This window comes from Amphiura filiformis, chromosome 17 (genome assembly GCF_039555335.1).
Source record: "Amphiura filiformis chromosome 17, Afil_fr2py, whole genome shotgun sequence".
NCBI classification, from domain to species: domain Eukaryota; kingdom Metazoa; phylum Echinodermata; class Ophiuroidea; order Amphilepidida; family Amphiuridae; genus Amphiura; species Amphiura filiformis.
In genome coordinates, this window is record NC_092644.1 from 59,969,707 (window position 1) to 59,991,195 (window position 21,489).

At 35.9% G+C, this 21,489-nt stretch overlaps 1 protein-coding gene across 2 annotated transcripts in view; it reads right to left on the reverse strand.

The window, feature by feature from the left end:
- Positions 1–8,136: 8,136 nt before the first annotated feature.
- Positions 8,137–21,489, reverse strand: part of LOC140138081 (GTPase-activating protein and VPS9 domain-containing protein 1-like) — a 41,506-nt gene continuing 28,153 nt past the window's right edge. For both annotated transcript variants that reach the window (XM_072159954.1, XM_072159953.1), the window contains exons 10-19: positions 21,384–21,453; positions 20,645–20,809; positions 19,639–19,758; positions 18,516–18,906; positions 17,703–17,837; positions 16,659–16,782; positions 15,935–16,001; positions 13,858–13,972; positions 10,745–10,883; positions 8,137–9,975 (exon numbers count right to left, since the gene is read on the reverse strand). In XM_072159954.1, coding sequence (XP_072016055.1) covers positions 9,688–9,975; positions 10,745–10,883; positions 13,858–13,972; positions 15,935–16,001; positions 16,659–16,782; positions 17,703–17,837; positions 18,516–18,906; positions 19,639–19,758; positions 20,645–20,809; positions 21,384–21,453 — 1,614 coding nt within the window. In that variant the 3' untranslated portion in view covers positions 8,137–9,687. The remainder of the gene's footprint in view (positions 9,976–10,744; positions 10,884–13,857; positions 13,973–15,934; positions 16,002–16,658; positions 16,783–17,702; positions 17,838–18,515; positions 18,907–19,638; positions 19,759–20,644; positions 20,810–21,383; positions 21,454–21,489) is intronic.

Below are 21,489 nucleotides of genomic sequence, written 5' to 3' on the forward strand. Positions count from 1 at the left end.
GAAAAAGAAACGAAGAGCACCTTTTATATTATCAAAATCATTTTGCTATCCAAAATGTAAAAATGAAAAAGGGTTTTCAGAAAAAACTTTGAAGGTTTTTTTCTTTGGTTCAAAATCTTCAACTGAATCTAAAAATTGTTTTCATCATATTTTCAGAGTATCAAATAATAATCTAAAACTTTCAAAACAACAATTTCAATGCAACAATTGGCAGGTTGAAAGGGGGATATGCATGTGTAAAGGAGGGGGGCAATAATCATGTGTAGGCCTACCCAGAGGTGGTCAATTATTTAAAGGGGCCCAGATCAAAAAAAAGGTGGGGGGGCAAAGGTTTTCAGGCACATCGAAAGTGGGCAAAGCTTTTTGGGCACAGTAAAAGGGAGGGGCAAGTGATTTTTGGCAGACCATTTGGAGAAAATTATTGAGCATGGGGGGTACACATGATTTTTTGCACAGCCACCTAGTTTTTTGAAAACTTTTTCACTCTATTTTTTATGAAAAACAAACATCTTTTTAATATTTCATTACTTTGTTATTGTTGTTATTCATTTCTTATTATTGTTATTATTTTTAATATTATTATTAACTTTCTCATTTTAAAAACAGTTCAAAGCTGTTTGACACAAAACTTGCCCAACCAAGAAAACTGAGTTTATTTTTGTTTTTAACTTGAATGGGCAGTTTACAGTTTGGCCTAAATATATTTTTTCTGTACATAGACTTTGTTTCTCAAGTGGGAAATCTGTACATAGACTTTGTTTCTCAAGTGGGAAATCTGTACATAGACTTTGTTTCTCAAGTGGGAAACAAACTTAATTGAGGATAAAGTACAGTAACGATAGAGGGTTTTATTTCAAATGGTAGAACTTTGAAGTTTGACAGAAATTTGTATGGCAAGCCAAATTGCTCAATAATTATATTTTGCTCAAATAAATAAATAAAGTTTTCCTCAGAAAATACAGATTTTAAGTATGAATTTGAGATTATAATCTGATCTTAGTGAAAAAATTTATCAAGGAAAAAATTATCAAAAGAAAAACAAAGATGTTTGCGAAAAACTATGTTTCTTGTTGATAACTGAAGCCTTTGTATCGGGGCATGGGATCCCAGGCATGAAATAAGAGTTCCAAATTACTTACTTCTCAACCCAATGGGCTAAAGAGCAAGACCTCATGAATATTCAACTGATCATGATACTCAATTGACCTAATGATATTCAATAGCCTCATGAATATTTAAAGTTTATTTTCATCATCAAAGAATATAATGAATATTCAAGACCTCATGAATATTCAATTGTCCTCATGAATATTTAATACTGCCTCATCGGAATATTCACCTCACCTAATGAATATTCAAAGCATCATGAATATCAATTACATGAATATTCAATGACATAATTGAATATTCAATAACTTCATGAATATTCAAGACTCATGCAAATGCATTGACCTCATGTATATTCAAGACTCTATGAATATTTTGCTTAAAAATCAGGGTTTACCCTTGCATGCCTTGATAAAGATGTCATTAAATAAATAAATGCCTCTTTGAATCTGAATTTTGACCACTTTCTAAAAATTTTATGATTAAGCATGTACCAAATTTGAACTCAGAACCTTAAAATTACCCTAAATCACTTATAAAATGTGTAAGTGTATCCTCTGTAAGATTATTCACTTTTTGAATAAAAAGCAGTACTGCCCCTTTAATCTTGAATTTTGACGCACCAGATTCGTAATCAGCACCTTAATTGATTAAAATCCATCCTCATATCTTTGGTTTATCTTGGGCAAGGTACCTGAAAATATGTCACCCCTAGCTCCCCAGCTGTATGTTATTTTTGATCTAGTAAGACCACCCAGGAACAGCGGATGTCCACTGTTCCTGTGCCTACTGTTACGTTTACAGAGATTTCCCATGGGCACATAAAAGGGGACAACTGACAGTAAAAACTTAACATTTTATGGAAAAAGAAATACTAATCTATTTTTATGGAATTGTTACAATATGGCTTTAAATGTAAACAGCCACATACTGTGCCATTCCATTTAAAGTCCACCCCTGGAAGATTCTGGAAATATCTTTCACAGTGGGAGTATGAATTTCAAATAGAATGAACATATTAGGCAGATCCATTTGAATTTCTGTCAGAATTTTCCACATAGGGAGGGTGAGTTTCAATTAGAGTTGGTTAATGTGCTAATCCCATTTCAAACCCATACTACCCCTGCGTATGATATTTGCCAATCTACCACAGAGGGGATATGGACAGTGGCGGCACCAGGAAAAATTTGGGGGGGGGGCATTGAAGGGGCAGAGTTAATTTCAGGGGAGCAAAATCAACAAATTTTGAGCAAAATTGCCGCAAAAAGTGGAAATTTTCTTAATTTTGGGTTTTTACTGAGGGCAAGAGTTCTGACTGGGGCGTTTGCCACCCCTGTGGCGGTGTCACAAGATATGGATTACTCCACACAGTGAAAATGAAGTTACAAATGCTTGATCTTCAATCTATCCTTTATCAGGTTTATTTGAAATTGCATTTTAATAACATCAATATTAAACCACAATATCAAACAATTTATTATTCCATGTTTGGTTCAAATATTTGGCAGCAAAAATTACTTTCAGAAATAAACATATATCTTTTTATTTTAAAATGGTGATATCATATTGATAAACAGAATCTTTCCACAAAGTTTACAACCTTTTCATTTTCAAGAAAACCAGTATAAAGCACTCTTCAATAAGGCCATATATGACACAACACTTCTTCCTATTGTGAATTATTAACAATTAGATAACCATGATTACATGATCACATTTCTTTTTCCTATCATCACATCACTTTCCTCCTCAACATGTTCAAATACACAGAATTGGGTCCATTTTAATCTATTCCAAGTAAAGTCAAGCCCATCAACTACATGTAGGACACGTTAAAAAAATGTGCTATTCCAGTTGAAATTCATACCCCCCTCCCATGTAAGATATGACCTTGATCTTCCACACAGGGAATGTGAATTCAAATGGGGTTACAAGAATGTACCCAAATGGGCGACTCCATTTGAAATTTACACTATGTGGGAGATAAGGTCATGTCTTCAATAGGGGGTGTAAAGATTTCATTGGGAATAGCCCCATGTAGAAGCAATACGAATGAGACAAAATGTGTATTATATGCAAGACGCCCAGCACTTTATACTAAACGGCAAATGCGTACGCCCAGATTTACTTTTTCTCACAGAGAAATAAACCCCAAACAATTGCCAGTGTTGCCACACCTGCTCCTTGGTAGCCCAACTAAGCCCCTTTGAACTATCGTACCATGACTTGAAAATGGCCACCACAATTTCCCCAACTTTTGAGCGGGAAAATGTAATTTTTTTGATAAAATTTACAGAATATAATACTATTTTGGACCAATTTTGAGGCAAATTGGTTTCTGACATGTTACATTTTAGGCAGATTTTTGTAAATTGGTGCAATATTTCATGTGTCATGCCTGCAAAATGGGCTGAAAATGTATTGCATTCCTAACAATTCCTTCCTATTTGGGACCAATTAAACTACATTACTACATTGATTTATTTTCTCCCTTCTACAGTTCACACCCTATACACCCACAAAAGGGGCCAGCGCTTTGGGCAGAGAAATTCCCTGTTTTGTTTGATTAAAATGTGTTGAATTTAAACCATAATTACAAATGATCACCATGTTTTCACATTATTTGTTTCATTTAAGGTACATTCATGTGCACAGCATTTTTTTACTAGCGACGGATTCACTGGAATTGCAATGAATTTGGGCACTTCAATTCTAGAAAATATCACTCAAAATATGTACACAGTATTTTCCGTTATTTTCTACAGCCATGTTTACAAGCCACTTTATGGGTAGTGTACAAAGCGATGGATGCAACACTATAAAAATACTATACATGAAGCTTTTGTTAATATAGACGGATTTTTGTGTATCATGACATTTACAAAGTACATATCACATTAACACCAATAATAACATCAATTATTGTACATGTCCAAACTTCATTATGCTGCCAGTGGTGTACTAAAGATATAATCAATGCCAACATCAACAGGTGATATACCCGATTGAACAGATACATCAGGATTGGTTGAATAAACTCAGTAGATAAAGTTCTTTGTATCTGATCCAGAATGTTCACTTACTTGTGTACGAAGCACCAACACCTGTTGTCTTTATCAACACTTGACGGGTAGTGACTGCTATTGGCAACTGACGCTAGAAGTAGATCCAGCATTGATCTTGGGGTTGCCAGTTTATTTTCCTTCAATGGAGTTTCTGGATCCCTGTTTCAGAAACTCATCAAATATGTGAGGTAATTGGTAGTGGCTTGGTACTCATCGTCTCGGTTCATGGTGGTGCCCCACCTCTTTCTTATTAATATAGCCTCCTTTATCCAGCGAGTGTATCTATTTTGCTCCGTGCCGATGACCAAGATCAACGCTGGAAATACTTCTAGCGTCAGTTGCCTATAGCAGTCACCGCCCATCAAGTGTTTACCTCACTCCCAGTCCCCACTTGTAGTGGTTTTATCTGTAGTTTTTCCATATCTTTTGATTTGAGAGGTAAAAATACAATTTGCAGTACATACTGTGTGAATAGCAAATGGTTTGACTAATCTACGTCCGTTTTGAGCACATTTTGGCTTATAAAATACAAAACAAAACATTTTCAACTGGGGAAGAGGTAGCCAATTTAATCAGATAAATTATTGTATATTACAGTTGAAATACATACGCCCCCAAGACATGACCTTAACGTCCCACACAGGGGTTGTAGATTACAAATGGAGTCATGCATTCAGGTAACCACATTTGAAATTCACTATATGTGTGTGTGGAAGATTAAGGTCATGTCTCTCACAGGGGGTGTATGGATTTCAATTGGAATAGCCCAATTATGTTAACTGCCATTGTAAGTGATACAATATTTAAGTTCTAAAGGTTGATTTCAATAGTAATAATACTAATACAAACAAAGTAGATATGGAATGAAAAATGATATAAGTAACATTACTACTCGAATAAATGAACAGCTCCATTGGAATTTTCACAAATAAAAATGTATAAAAATCAGTGCAAATATCACTTTTGCAAATAAATTGAAAATATTGTAAAATCAACAAGAAATCAACCTGTGTTTCTTCCTTCATGTAAGCAACAAAAAACAATAGCCTATTGTCAAGACTGCATTGATGGATTAGACAGACTTATTCTGTAAGTTGTACAAGCCCTGGATAACTCTGTGTATGTTTACATGAAAGTAATACAGTCTAATGTGATCAAACAGAATTGGGAAATAGATTTTTTTATGATATGACAAGCTGACAAACCAAAACATCAATGAAATCCTATAAATGTAACGGAGCTCATGATCTTCTTTCCCATCAGAAACAAAAATGGATGTGGGTCAAAATGATTTAAAGAGTATACCAACAATGTTATCAATTTTCACTCCCTGTCGAACTAGAGTTATTCATTTGGTTTGTCTGAAAACTAATGTATTCTGAACCATGACTATTATCATATCTCAGACAAATTTGTCCAATTTGATGGGATTTGGCTACTGCCTGCAGAGTGATCATCAGTGACAGCATCTACACAATTTCCAAAGGAGTATGAATTGGGAGGGGAATCAAATTTGGCATTGTGTGTGTGGGGGTGTGTGTGTACCCTAAAAGGTGAAATTTCTCACTTTGATTTGGGGGGGCAAGACCAAGATGGGGGTACCACCCTGGCACTGTCACTGGTGATCGTAAATATTGATGTAGAGAAAGTAACTTTATTTCATAATAACCACACTCTTTGTGCATTATATACATATTGCAACATGTAATCTGCAAGATTATTGTTTACAAATGGAAGACCACATTTACCATGTTTAAACTGAGCTAACTTATATATTTGTACATAACAACATACTAAACCATGTCTCTTGGTCAAGTTGGCAGTTGATATTTTGACATCATTTGAAAAGACTAGAATCTAATTTTTGAAATGACTCTTTGTTGAATAAGTTATCTTTAGAAGAAAAAAAAAAGATTTTACTCATTTTATGAAAGCTAATTTGATTATCTTTGAAAGTCAAGTTTGCAGACACAAGGTACCTCTTGATATGATGTGTCAGGCATAAATATACATCTGTGCAGCCAAGTTTCATAATAAGGTTACACCCACAGCAAAGGTTTGTAAATACAGAAAATATGCAAATAAGGTCAATAATATTCATAAATGTGCAAATAACATGACAAGGTATACAGCACAAGAGATGATCATAGTCTATCACCCTACCAAGTTGTGACAAGCATGCATGTTTTTAAATGGTGTATAATCTTTACACCAAAGTGTTATTTCAAAGATTTTGATCAACAGCTAGCTATTCATCAAAATTTAAATTTGACCAAACTGTTCCATTTCAAACACTATTTATTGAAACTTGTAAAACATACAAACATTTGAAAATAAAGAAATAAAAATGGTTAAAATTTTGTCATTACTATTTGGTATAAAAAGCATTAAATGGAGTTAACATGGTAAGAAATGAACTTATGTAATAACTATAGAAACAGTTTCATTTTGTAACACTCAGTATACTATTATTTTCCCGATTCTATCAAAATAAATAGATATTTAAGATAAAACTATACCTTCCTCTGATGTGATAGCTTCAAAAGTCAGACAACCTATTACAATAAACTCACAAATTCAGTCAATGTTTTGTGATTTGGAATCATACATAATTGTCAATCAATCACACATTAAAATACCAAACTTTTGATAAAATCGATCAACAAGTAGAAACATTGGGCTATGCCAGTTCAAATCCATACACCCCTATAGAAGACATGATTATAATCTATCTAGGGGACGTAGATTTAAATGGAGTCACCCATTCAGGTAACCCCATTTGAAACTCACACCCCCTTTGTTGAAGATTAAGGTCATGTCTTCCGAAGTGGGTGTATGGATGTCAACTGGAATAGACCGTTACATGATTTTCTAACAACATATATTAGAATTACTTCATTTTCTACGGACTTGATGGTTCAACAACACTATGATGTACGGGCAACACTTATATAGTACAAACAAGGAACCATGCCAGAGTATACATAGATATATGCAGTTTTTGCTACAGATCCGCACAATCTAATAATAGTTATTTTAATGCCGAGACTCGACACTCATTCACAAGAACAAGTGCTTTACCTGAATGTGTTATGACGGCAAACATTGTATTGCCCCATACTTCATACCTCAAATCGCTCATAGTACAGCGCATAAATGCACCCGCTTCCTGCGCATAAATACACCGATAGCACAAGTCCATAACGACCATCTTGGATATGTAAATGAGGCAAAACATATACCATTACTTCATAAACATTTCAATAATGCCATGGCGGCCATCTTGGATGCACAGAGACGGGAATATTTTCATCTATAGGTTGTGTGCAGGAAGTATTACATTCATAATCTTATAGTTACACCAAATCTTCATGTAACATAACATATGACGACAAATGTTGCATACAAGTTTCATATACAAATTTCACAAAACATGACATTACATGACATGGTCATTACATTATTATTTGTGTAATTTATATGGTTGAACAACACAGTACATTCATTACTTTGTTTTACTACAAATTTACTTGACTAGAAGCACCTCATCCTAATTGGTTTTGATCTTGGGATTGACTGTCGATGCTTGGTTGATTAGCATTTGTGACATATTAATACACCAATTGTTAATTGTGTAAACATTTTATCTCTGTAATTTGTATGTAATGTATTGGCCATTTAACCCAAACAATTTTATCATTATATGTGATGCGATCAAGCAAAATCAGTCGGAGCTCGGAAATATTGATTTTGAGATATAGCCACACAAAGGAAATATTTTGTTTTGTTTCCTATTGTTTTGGAAACTCTTAAATTGCTCATATCTTTGGAACTGGTGGCTCAATTTCAATGGGGTTTTCGGTGCAAAATACAGCTTTGTAAATGCATTTTACTATCCTATAAGAAACTGAAAATTTAATATTTCCGAGTTCCGACTGATTTTGCTTGATCGCATCACATATAGTCTTATTAATTAGTTGATAGCTCATCAAAGCAGCATCGACGTTGATCCCAAGAACAAAGCAATCAGGATGTGGTGCCTAACTGCAATACGTCATAATTGAGGTACTATATTTTTTGAATAATTTGACAATCACAGCAGTTACAAAATATGGTCGAGTGTTCTGAATACAAGACATAATTATATCAAACATTTTGAATTTCAAGCTTAAGTGTTGTTTGCTTTCTTAAAAACACTATAGAGTGTAGGCCTACAAAAATTGTGGAAATCATAAGTTTCTTCCCATGAAATGATTGCCAGGGGGGATTTGCTTCAAAGAAAAGGAAATACATAAAAATTATGAGGGATTTTACTACATCTATGGGGTATTATTTTGTATTTTAGTGAGAAATTAACAACTTTTCCAGGTCTTTCAAAGTTAAGTGAAATTTTTTGCTGATGTGGCAGAGTATTTTAATTTCCTCAAGGTAGCTAGGGTTCTTTATTTTTTTTACCTTCAACAACTCGGTGATGTCAGTGCACATTTCAATGGGCATAGATTCAAATTGCTAGTTTCGCTAAAAGCACTAGCATACACATGCATGCATGTATAGATACCACATAGATGCATACCTAAAACAGGTGCCTCAACGTGTTCATGTCACTGACTCGCAAGAATAAGAAGAATAGTTTGCTTTTCATTAATTACACCATGCAGCATTAAATTGGCTTGTCTAAGAATTTGATGGTGATCACTACCTCGGGGAGGCAAGAGCAATTATATACCTGCTCTCAGGGCATAATGTAGCAGGTATAGCATCCTATATTGCTACACAATCTAGCCAAATCACTATGCAACTACACAGAAGTATGTCATTTGCTACATATATGATATTGCTAGATAAATGAAACTTTGTTGCAATTTTACTAGTCTAAATAAATTCTGATACTATATTATGCCCTGCCAGCGCTTGAAGATGTTAGGATTCAATCCATGTTGCACTGTGGTTCATCAGAAATTAACAATAACGCACCCATGCCCCCGCATGTTTTTATATCGAGTCATATAAAAACTGTTCATTTGTGAGGAACCACTGTGTAACAAGGTTGAATCAGTTTCAACAATAAATACAAGCTAAAGATCATCTAATTCCCATGACTATTTCATGAGGAGTGTAAGTTATATTAGTCATTGCCACTCAAAATTTCAAGAAGATCAATCTGATCAAGTTGATTTCTCTGTTGATATCGGCAATAAAAACTACAGAATAAAAATGACAATGTTTAGCCGCGTCCTCCAAAATAATAAATTCAACGTGTATGCGTGTACCGTAAACAGCTTCATTAGTAGGATTGTAGATAAAATTGGTTAGATTTATGATATGTATGTGTGTATATGCATACAAGTTCCAGGCAATACAAATTTCACACCCTCACATGAAACACATATGCACGCTTGCATAACTTGTGTTTACAGTGTGTCTTCATCACCATTGTTACAACTGCACAAAAGTATAAGAAGAGTTTTTGAAACCTAAATCATTAATGCCCATGTTATTTTGTTTCTGCAGTAGTTCATCTTCTATCATCAATAGTCTTAATATATTCAATGGCAGCACAGAACTGCATCCAGTAGTATTGCTCTTCACCAGACATAGTGCTACTGTAATGTGGATTCTCATAGTAGAAACTATTAACATACTGTACAGTAGAGAGGAGACAAGGAGGATTGGCTTTGATGAGTACAAACATGAGTACCGGTAAGAAATCATCAGCTCCTGGGGGATGATCACTACCCATTCGCAGTAGGTTTAAGATGATATTGCAGCATCGCGAGATGCACTGTAATTTATCCTTTGGTGTCTGAAATTAAAATTGAGAAGAAAAATTAACTGACATGTGGAAATGAAGAGGTAAGACGTAATCCGGACTCTAACATGGTGTACGTCTTGGATTATTTAGCCATATTTGCCTGGCAAATTATAAGTGCATGCTTGTCTACTTCGTCAAAAACTGCCGACTTCACACAAATCACTCAAGATTGTGAATACTCAACAGTACCATAACAGACTGGGGGAAATATTAACTTGAATACCACCCACTATCATATGGAACATACTCTCATGAAATGAGCTCAAAGGCTCAAGTTGTTAGTTTTGAGAACCCCTGGCAGCTGAATTGGTATTCTTCGTTTGATGTGCACTACCTGTACAAGACAGTAGTATGCCTTTGTGAATGGGGCATTCTGCAAGCCAGTAGTAGCCTTTGTGAATGGGCACAACATTCACAATATATTCACAGATATTGGCAAAGAAAGTGTTAAAATTCTTTTGTTTTATATTGTTTTCAGCGATTGATCAAGTGACGTAACATCCCAAAGAAAAGTCGTATCAACATGGGGTTTTCAGTTTTTGAAAGCTCTAAATGTCCTCTTTAGAAACAAATGTAAAACTCATTTTCAACCAGGGTCGACATGTGACTCATTCCCCTTGATCATGTCACATATACTACTGGCTGGTACAGGCCAGGTGCGCACTGCATGTCAAACAAACAACAATCAACGTAGCAACCAGGTCTTGAAACTACCAACTTGTGACTTTATGCTCCATGATTAGTAATATGAGTGACTAACCTTGTATACATTAATGTTAAGTATTTCAGCTTGGGCTGCTGGCCATGGTGATTCCCTGCGATACTTCTCTGATATTTGTAAGGCTCTGTGACTGGCAGTAACAACTTTGGTAAGCCTATGGATATGTTCATGTAAGAGCCTGCAATATGAAACCAAGCATACATTGGTATGTATTAGCATTTGCATTATAGTAAATTTGTACAGATGGTTTATTTGCAAATCCATTACCCTGAAGACAAACCTTGCCCTTACAAGCTTTGAAAATGTTTTTCTTTGTGACTAAATAATCAGTTTGTGCATACCTTGCACTTACAAGCTTTGGAAATGTTTTTCTTTGAGACTAAAAAATTGTATCACAAACCGAAACAAAAGTTTCCAAAAACAAGACCACAAGCATCACAAAAATCTAGAGCTAGTGGCAAACTACAGCTGTAGAAATCAATCATCAACTACAAACTATTTTTTAGACAGTAACCATAGTAATCATGAAACAAGACTTTGATGATGTGATGAGCATCAAATTAATGGACTCTAAACAGATGTGAAAATATAATAAAATGAATATTAAATCTGTTCATCTGGACTTACTATTTTTGATAGCGACAGTATCGCGTCTCATCCAAGACGCATCATCAGGCTGACTGACCAGGTTGTTGACTATTGATCTGTGACACACTTGATGGTATGATGTCACAGGAGAGTCGCCGGGGTAGTTTCCGGATTGCTGCGTCGTAGGCCCTTGACAGGTTGTGGCGAAGTCCCCCTCCTCTGTTGAGCGAAGGTTCCTCCCGCCGGACATGTATTGCCTCCTTAACCCCTCTTTCAAACCACTTATGTTCTCTGTCGAGCACTAGCACATCCTTGTCCTCAAATGAATGATTGGCAAATTTGAGGTGCGTGTAAACTGCAGAATCGTTCAAACCTGTAGAGCTGGGTCTACGGTGCTGATACATACGCTTGTGCAAGGGTTGTTTAGTTTCCCCTATATATGAGTCCTCACAGTCAGAGTCTTTGCACTGGATGGCATAAACAATATTACTTTGTTTATTGCGGGGGGGGGGGTTTGTCCTTGGGATGCACTAGTTTCTGTCTCAAAGTATTGCCCGGTTTCAAGGAGACGGGGATGTTGTGTTTCCCGAATATTCGCTTAAGTTTCTCCGAAACCCCAGCAATGTATGGGATGGTAATGTTCAGTTCAGTTCAGTTCAGTTCAGTTCAGTTTATTTCATCCATTCAAAATACATGTTAACATAATACAGAATAATATTTTCTTGTATAAAACAGTGTGGAACATTTTAAATTATATGACAAAAGTATGAGAAACAGAGGATGAGGATGCCACCAACCGCACAGCGTGATGACGTGGCACCCTATACATAATGTTTCAATTTTACAATAAGCAAAACAAAATTTAATACATTAGGAAAAAAACGAACAAAGACAAACAAGCCTTGTAAGTAGAGAAAATACAAGATTTACCAATGCAAAATTCAAAGTATACAATGCATATTAAATAAGAAATAATTTTATAACCATTATAATCAAATTAGGCAATTTCCAAAATATTACATGAAAAAGATGTATTGTAAATGTAACAAGTATTGGATGTTCCTTGGACGAGTGCTCCTTGTGGCAGAGGAATCAGACGAGATGGATTTTGATTTCTCGCGAGGTTTGAGAGCTTTCTCAAATGTCCAGTTCTGGTACCCACAAGTACCTAACGCAGATTTGAGGTGATTACGTTCTTCCAACTTAGCCTCCTCGGTAGATGGGATTTTTTCTGCACGATGAAAGAGGGTTTTAATTACCCCGAGTTTGTGAATGAGCGGATGGTGCGAATCGAACAACAACTATTGGTCCGTGTGAGTGGATTTCCTGTACACTGTGGTATTTAACGAGCCATTGTTCTCAACTTTGACCAAACAATCCAAAAATGGGAGTTTGTTGTCATGTAAACCTTCCTGCATGAACCTGATGTTCTCGTCAACAGCGTTGATGTGTTCAAAGAAGGGGGCTTGTTCGCTTTTCTTTAGCTTCACAAGAGTATCGTCCACATAACGAAACCAATGCGTTGGTGGTGTGCCGTTGTAGGACTGTAGTGCTAACCGCTCAAAACGTTCCATGTATAAATTTGCGACGATAGGGGAAACTGGCGAACCCATCGCACAGCCATGTTTCTGTTTATAATATTTCCCGTCGTACACAAAATCGGTGGAGTTCAAACAAAGTTCCAAAAGGGAGCAAATTTGCTCAGTGGTAAGCTTTGTGCGTTGACTGAGTGAAGTATCCACAAGTAAAAACTCTGTGACTACTTCAACCGCACCATCAGGTGGGACGAATGTAAACAGGGCGGATACGTCGTAAGATGTTAAAGTCTCGTCATCTTCCACTTGAATGTCTTTAAGCTTATCCACCAGATCACTGGAGTTGGCTACGTGGTGGCATGATTTACCAACTAAAGGGCCAATGATATACGACAATTGTTTGGCTACATTATACGTGACAGAGTCAATGCTACTGACTAATCCTGACTCTCCTGTGACGTCATACCATCAAGTGTGTCACAGATCAATAGTCAACAACCTGGTCATTCAGCCTGATGATGCGTCTTGGATGAGACGCGATACTGTCGCTATCAAAAATAGTAAGTCCAGATGAACAGATTTAATATTCATTTTATTATGTTTATCTACCTGGATGACTGAGAATATTCATAAATTTAGATGTGAAAATAATTAGATAAGAGAGACAATGTGGTATTCCAGTTGAAATCCATTCACCCACTATGGAAGACATGACCTTATAATCTTCTACACAGGTAGTGCAAATTTAAAATGGGGTTACATAGATTGATAGATTCAAAATCTACACCCTGTGTGGAAAATTAAGGTCATATCTTTCATTGAGGGTGTATGAATTTCAACTGGTATAGACCAATTTGGATAAAGAGAAGGAGTATGATGAATAAAGAAAAAATACCACCCCCACACACAAAAAAAATAGTCCCTCTTTGTGCAATTGTTTTTACATAACTATTTGAGCACTTAAAATGAAAGAGCAAAACATTTCAAATGAATAAATCTATAATAATATTGTTATCTCAGATTACTTACTGGTCTCTTAATATATCTCCGTCCCCATTTGGATACAATGCTAGGTTGTAGATGCGACTCATGATGGCTCTCTCTGTGGCTACCCCTGCATCTAACTTCTGAGTCTCACTCGCAGCTGTAGATAATAACAAATAAAGAAGAAATATGGACATGATTTTCAATTTGCACACTTGTTTATTTTGCTTTGCTCTCTTTTATGTTAGGCCATATAAAATTAATGTTGGTTCTCATCCATACCCACATCGTTTTGCATGTGTTTCCATCATTTCCACATCATTGATCCATTTTTTTTTCAATTACCTAGCATAACTTTTGATTTTAAAGTTCCAGCAATTCATTATGATGATAAAAAAAGTTACTTAAGCACTATGAATCACTTTAATGATGATTTGGTAGTATACTACTCCTCCTAACCTTAAAGTAAAAAGCACCTCATCGTTATCCAAGAATGGATCAAAAAAGAATTACAATTGCTACCCTCCCTCCCTTAAGGGATCTAAAATGAGCGTTTTGCGTTTCAACAGTATTTTTTGTGTGACATGAGAGCACCTCAGACCTATCGAATTGCATTCTGAATACTGAAGCATGTCTTTCTGATATCAAATAATTTTCATTTTTGAAAATTACAATATAATCTAAATTTTATGACAAATTATAAAAATTTGATATTTTCAAATTTTGATATATAACAGTCCTCGAAGTAAATTATATAATTCTAATGATATATTCTTAAAGTGTATGTAGCAGGAAGGAAAAGCCGACGGTCAATTGAAAATTTTGACCTTTCATATTGAAGATATGGATTTTTTCCCAAAAAGACCTTTTTTTTTTTTTTTTTTTTTAAAAAAATCCATATCTTCAATACTAAAGGTCAACATTTTCAATTGATCGGTTTTCATCCCACCTACATACACTTTAAGTATAAATCATCAGATTTATAAAGTTTACTGTTAAATATCAAAAATATCAATTTTAATGATTTGCCATAAAATGTGTATTAAATTGCTAATTTCAAAAATCAAAATTATTTGATATCAGAATGACATTCTTCGTATTCAGAATGCAATTCGATATGTCTGATGTGCTCTAATGTCCCAAAATAAATACTGTCCAAACGTTCATACCCCAGCCCTTAATCAATTCCTAAAAATGTACCAGACGAGAAGCAAAAAAATTAATTTTATGCAACCTTAATCAAACTAGTATTGTACGATGAATGCCCTTTCATAACTACGCACTATCTATTTTTGGATCCATCAACTAATCTTTCATTCGGTTTATCTACAGATATTTATAAAAGTGCATTGCCACACAACATGAAAGTAATGTTGTTTACAGAGGATATCAGTCAAGATCAGAACAAGTTCACTTCCTCTATAGCTTTCCACAAGCTTTGTTTTCAACTTGGGACAGTCAGGGTTAACACCCTTTCCATGCAATACAATGATTTTATTGTTTTGGGATACAGCCAAAACAAGCATGTTAGTTTACCATAATCTCTTAACTCAGGAATACTGATTCAATTTTAATTAAGAAATAAACACTAATGCAGTATCCAAATAATGTCTCCGAGAAGGATGCATAGCTAAATCCATTATTTAAACAATTTTACCCCAGATGATACATTATTCTATTGTGTGCTTATGAGGGAGTCTCAACAGAGCTGTATACCAGAGAGGACCTCTGGGAAGAAGCCCTTGGGGTAGTGACATTTGAAAATTTCATCAGGCAAGGAGGCAGTCAATGTGCTTTCTTCCTTTACAATACGCCTTACCAGTTCTAACAAATCATGCTTTTAAGTTAAGATTTATGCAAACCTAATTAGCATACTTAGCAGAATGCCAATTGCCAGCTTGCACCAAATCACATCACCATACACCTTACCACTTCTGAGAAATCATGCTCACAAGCTTGGACTGACAGATGGACAACCAGGAAACATAATGCCTCCAGTGGAAAACACAAAAATGTATAGTTTTCCTGATTTACTAAGACCAATTTTGTTTTCATCCAACTACTGAGCGATGCTGTTACTTGTGGACTAATTGTTAATAGCTGGCTGACAAGCCAAACCTACCTTGCCATATTGGGTCATTCTGAATCCACTTGTTCAGCTTACCAATGTAGTACATAACAAGCTGAGTCTGTAACAAAGAAAATATATAAATTAAGTGAATATCTTTAACACACAGCCTGCCCCCTCAGAGGAAAGCCAATGAACATCAAGCTCTATAATTAGTGTTGCCAGAGATCATCGATTTAGCGCCAAACTTCCTTGGAATCTTCGTGATAACGGAATTGTAAGCCTCGCCAAATTGTGGCGCAGGCCGCCTCCCCTGTTGAATGAAGGCTGTTCTTTCTTGACATAGATCGCTTCCTCAACTCTCCTTTTGTACCACCTGCAATTCCTACAATTCTGTTATCAAAAACATTCCAAAGAAGTTTGGCTCTAAATCTACACCCTCTGGCAACACCATCTCGTCAGTGACCAATTGCCGACAGACCAACAGACAGCCTGAAGATGCACCTAGGATAAGGTGTGAAACTGTAGCCTCTCAAAAATGTGAGCCCAGTTGAATGGTCTAAAGAATTTAATTTTATATCAAGCTCTATACATTTTTTAAAATCATCTAAGTTAACTCATGTCAAATGTGACCATCAAAAGAAGACCCTCTACTTCAGCATCATGCATTGTTAAACATAATACATTTGTCTTCCAAACCCAGCATCTTGACAATATATTATATTCATACATGTGTGCTTGTGTCCTATCTCACATACCTCATAATTTACAGTCTTACCTTTTCATCTGCAGCTGTGAGTGCTTTGAAATCAGTGATGAATTTCTGAATGGATGGTTCTTGTCTCTCCAGGAATAACCTCACACAAACCATAGTGAAATACTTGTTGACGGTCTCCTTGTCTCTGTAGTATGGAAAAACATTAACAGTGCTTGATGAGTAAAAGTCCCGTCAAAATATTATTAAACTTTCATGAGGGTTTTTCATTTTAAAATGGAAATCAAACAGAAATCAAAACTTTCAGGCCTGATGAAAACTAGTAGTACAAGACGTATTTTGCCAACATTTAAATAACATCATATTAAAATGATTTTTTGCCAAGTTTTTACTTTTAAAAATGCTTTGCAAATTTTATAAAAACATTTGATAACCTTTTAAAACTTGACATTTAAATATTTTCTGGTAACCCCTTTGTGCATCCTTTTGAAAATGTTACCAATGATTGCTGGGATAGCATAGTGCAAATTTTGATTTCGATATTTGATTTTGATTTCTAATGATAGGTTTTGACCTCCTGGATGAATAATGTACACAAAGATTGCATTCGGAATATTTACATCATGCTAGTTTGTGGTTATAAATATGCCTAACATTATGCAGCGCCATTACAAAGGATGGTACCAGGAATACCCACATGGTCTGAGAATCCTTTAGTACATGGCATCATGGGTAAATACTGGGCAATTATAATTCAATCTTTAGTTTACAGACACTCAGGTGCAAGGAATCCCATGTATTCCTGGGTTGTGATAAGTGGGAGGATTCCTAGCTCAATCCTGTGTCTGCAATATTAGTCAAAACCCTATGGACAGGAAACTTCAGTATAAGTGTACACATTTTTATCGTTAAACTTAAACTGATTTTTGTACATTTCTTGCCTATCAGTCAGCAGTGCCATTGTTCACAGATTCCTTTTTCAAAAAGGTACACGACAGGCCTCCCAGAAAGGGATGGGGTCACAACGATAGACTGTTACACTCCCATGTTTAAGGAGACATGTCACAAAAAAGAAAATACATAAAATAATACAAGTCTAGTAAATACCTTTGTATTCTATTGAGTAGCCTTTCCAGGTGAGCCCTTGATGATACCAATCCCTTACGACTTCTGATGAGGTATGCAATGTAAGGTGTTCTCCTCTCATAATCATCTCTTAACGAGGCAAGCAACTTTTTACACCTGTTAATGGGAATAATATATTAACATCACCTGTTATTGTCTGTCACTCACATTAATTAATTTTTGAAACATTATAATAGTTCAATTCCACATTAACATTTTAGAAATTGGAAAATGGTTGGTATTTTTGTAAATATGGGTCCACCATAACAAATTTGGAATCAAATGAAAGGGAATAAGTCAAATATATCTTGCCGAATTTAAGTAATAAAAATGGAGATGTGCAGGACATTTATCAAGAACTAAAGAGAACAGGTGGACATAGAGACTCACAGAATACATTGTAGCAGCCATGGACTGGAAAGACGAGGAGATGAAGAGAAACATCACCACCTTTAAAAGTACAACAGTGAGGAACAGAAGCAGATGGCAAACACTGGAGGGGGCTTCATGGGTGAATCAATCTGATGAGTGAGTGAGTGAGTGAGTGAGCGAGGGGTGAGTGAGTGTGGGAATGAGTGAGGGTAAAACACATGAACTGGAATTAACCACTTTGAAACACTGAATGTGTCTGGATGTAGCGATTACCGAATAGGGTGCAACTCTACTAGTCTTATTACAAAACTGCCCTACCCCAACCCTAAACTCTGTAAATGAGGGCTGGACTTAAGTCTAGCAAGTTGCACCCTATACAGCAATTGTACCGTCTGGACAACAAATTAACTCAATGTTACTCACCCTTCATTATCAAAATTCTGCACACATCTGAGCGTCTCTCTGAGCTGCGCAATCAATGATTTATCCTCCAAATTCATCGCTTCCGCAAGTTGCACTTTCAAAAATGCCACAAGTTCATTCTCTGGATATGCGTCTCTCCTGTCGTTATCATTCTCAGTGCTGTCCTTGCTAACTTCTTGAGGCTTAACTAATGGTTGCTGTGAGAAGTTGCACAACCATGGGAGAGTCTGGAAATCAGCTGATCGCAGAACGATGCGCAGTTTGCGCTTGGCATCAGAAAACGCATAGCAACTTTCCACATTGTCAGGATCTAGGTATAACGGCTCTGAACTGGTTGAATCTGGTTTGCTGACGGATTCGTCAGTCGATGATTCCAATGGCTGTTCACCATCTAGATAATGTTGGTTAAATAAGCAAATTAACTGCATTTTAGAACCTGAGTACTCGTTGTAACTGTATGATCGAGTGACAATACTGTATATCTCCTTTGTGAAATAGAATTTACAATGGAGTTTGAGACTTACAACATGTCTGTAAGTTTAGTGAAACATACCCCAGCTATATTTAAGTTTGCATACAGGAACATGCTTTCTTTATTATAATAACAATACTTCTAGATTGTCCACCTAAATACAACTGCAGTAAAGGATTAACATTACTTTGAAAATGAGAAAATATACCTCATGAAAGCCTGTTTTTTAAGATTTGAAGGTATGTAATTATTGTAAGAGATTGTCATAAGAATGTTATTTAAGAATTACATTCAAGAATGTACAATAAGCTTCATACTACCAAGAAGAAAACCAACATATAAAATCACTGACCAAATGTTCACAACAGCAGTTATAAGAAAATTGATCAAAATTTCATAGGATTACTTGCTTTCTTCACCACATTATATGTTACTATATAACTCTTATTTTCAATCAAATCATAGGCATGAACATGCTGCATTCATTTTAGTTGACACAAGTTTTAGTTCAGGTGTAGAGTGGACGCTATGTAGTTGTCATGCTCGGGTAGCAATTCCCATGCTCAAAGCACAGATTTGTCACTACAACACCTGACATCCACATGGTACATCCACTTGGCATGATTATTTACAGCTCGTAACCATAATTACCATTTTGTGTAGTTCCATCTCCATCTATATTATCTGTAGATTGAGCTCTCCTGAGTCCTCTGTATTTGTTCAGAATGTCCTCACTGCTGGCAACTGGGACTGAAGATGATTTCATGACATCTGCAACACAAAAAAAATTGCAGAATTTGCTGTAAAACGATTTTTGTTGACTGTGTACATTAATAGTGTACAACTTTACTTAAGGCAATCCAACATGTTGTTGTTGATTTACAGTGTGCAATGCGAACCTCACAAAGCTTCTATACTTGACAGATTGTTGCTGACCATGGTGGCCCCAAGACATTCTTCATGTAAGCCTAAACCAAATTAGCCTATTGTCAAGCCTTCATAGAAAGATTAGACAGCATTATTTTGTAAGCTGTATAAACCCTGTCTTGGCAATAGGCTAACTCAGTGGAGACTTACATAAAGGCAATACAAAGACATTACATGAACTTGCTGCTACAAGCACACACCCTAAACATTCTTCAATATAAGCCATCGCTTCTACAAGACAATGAGCAGTAAATTCCTTGTCCAGCAGACTTTCAAGCTGGCTCAATTTTCAAGAGAGCAAACTGATATTACCGCCTGAGTTGCATGGTGTTATGTTTTCAGGGCATAGAAAAAACTGAAACCAACCCAAGTTTAATGATGTGAGGTGTAAGAATGCCTAAAAACATTGGTTTCACTTATGTAGCAAAAAATGCTAATTCAAATACCGTAAACTTTCGCCTAATGGCGCTATGGGCTCCGTTAACGTAACTGGAATTTTAGACACAAACTAAAAGTGTCCTACCATAAAAATCCTACCAGCAAATAAGGGCACATACCATTCATTCTTGTTGGGATTTTTAGGAGGAGGGAGCTCTCTTTTTGTACATGAAATTTGCGCCAAGGCAAAGGAGCCCAGGTGCGCCATTAGGCGAACATCTACGGTATTACTACACATCAATTCAGGTTTGTTACTATAAACTATTGAAGCAGTACCAATAGAGCAACCTACCATCTTCAAATGGTTCAACAAGTGCTGGGTTAGCCACGATTCGGATGGGATCAGAGTCTTTCCTCTCTGGTGTTCCTGCACCTCTTGAGAGTGACATATCTTGTTCACGTCTATCTAATCTTGGAATGTTTGGATTTTGACTTTCCTTAGGTGGTTTCTTGGTGGCTGTTAGGTTATAGAAAATAAAAACAAATTAGTTTCTTGACATTTCTGGTAAGTATCTATTAGTACTCAACAAGGAAAATGAACAAAAAATGGACCAAATCTCAAAATCAGCATCAGTAACAAATGACTGATTTTGTTTGATAGGAAGGACCATTTCTTGATTCTTGCACCCTTATTTTAGGGTGTGGTTCAATAGATATCCACGAAAAAATGCTTCTTTCCAAAATGTCAGTTGATTCGGACATTGAAACAGCAAGTTTCTCATAATTGCTTGTATTACAGTGCCCATAGGCCTCTGTATTGTCATTTTTCTGCCGACAGACGAAAAATACAAATTAGATGATGTCTTTGTCAAACGGATGAATCTGCAAGAAAGGCCAATTTTGGGGGATTTTCTCAAAAAAAGTGCATTTTTGCCCAAATTTGACCTCACAGATCAATTTATCAAGTCTTTGCCATTCTAAATATCCAAACTTTTATATACTTTAGACCAATAATTCATGAGGCCCAAAAGTTTCTGTAATTCCAGGGTTAAGGATGGTAGCCATAGAATTGATTAAAATGAAATACTTACATATTTTGTTTATTGCCTTGAAGAAGGATTTCTTCCTGTCTGCCCATTTTGAATTTTGTCTATCTCCATCCTGTAAGAACAAGGAAGGACACAATTCATAGGTTTT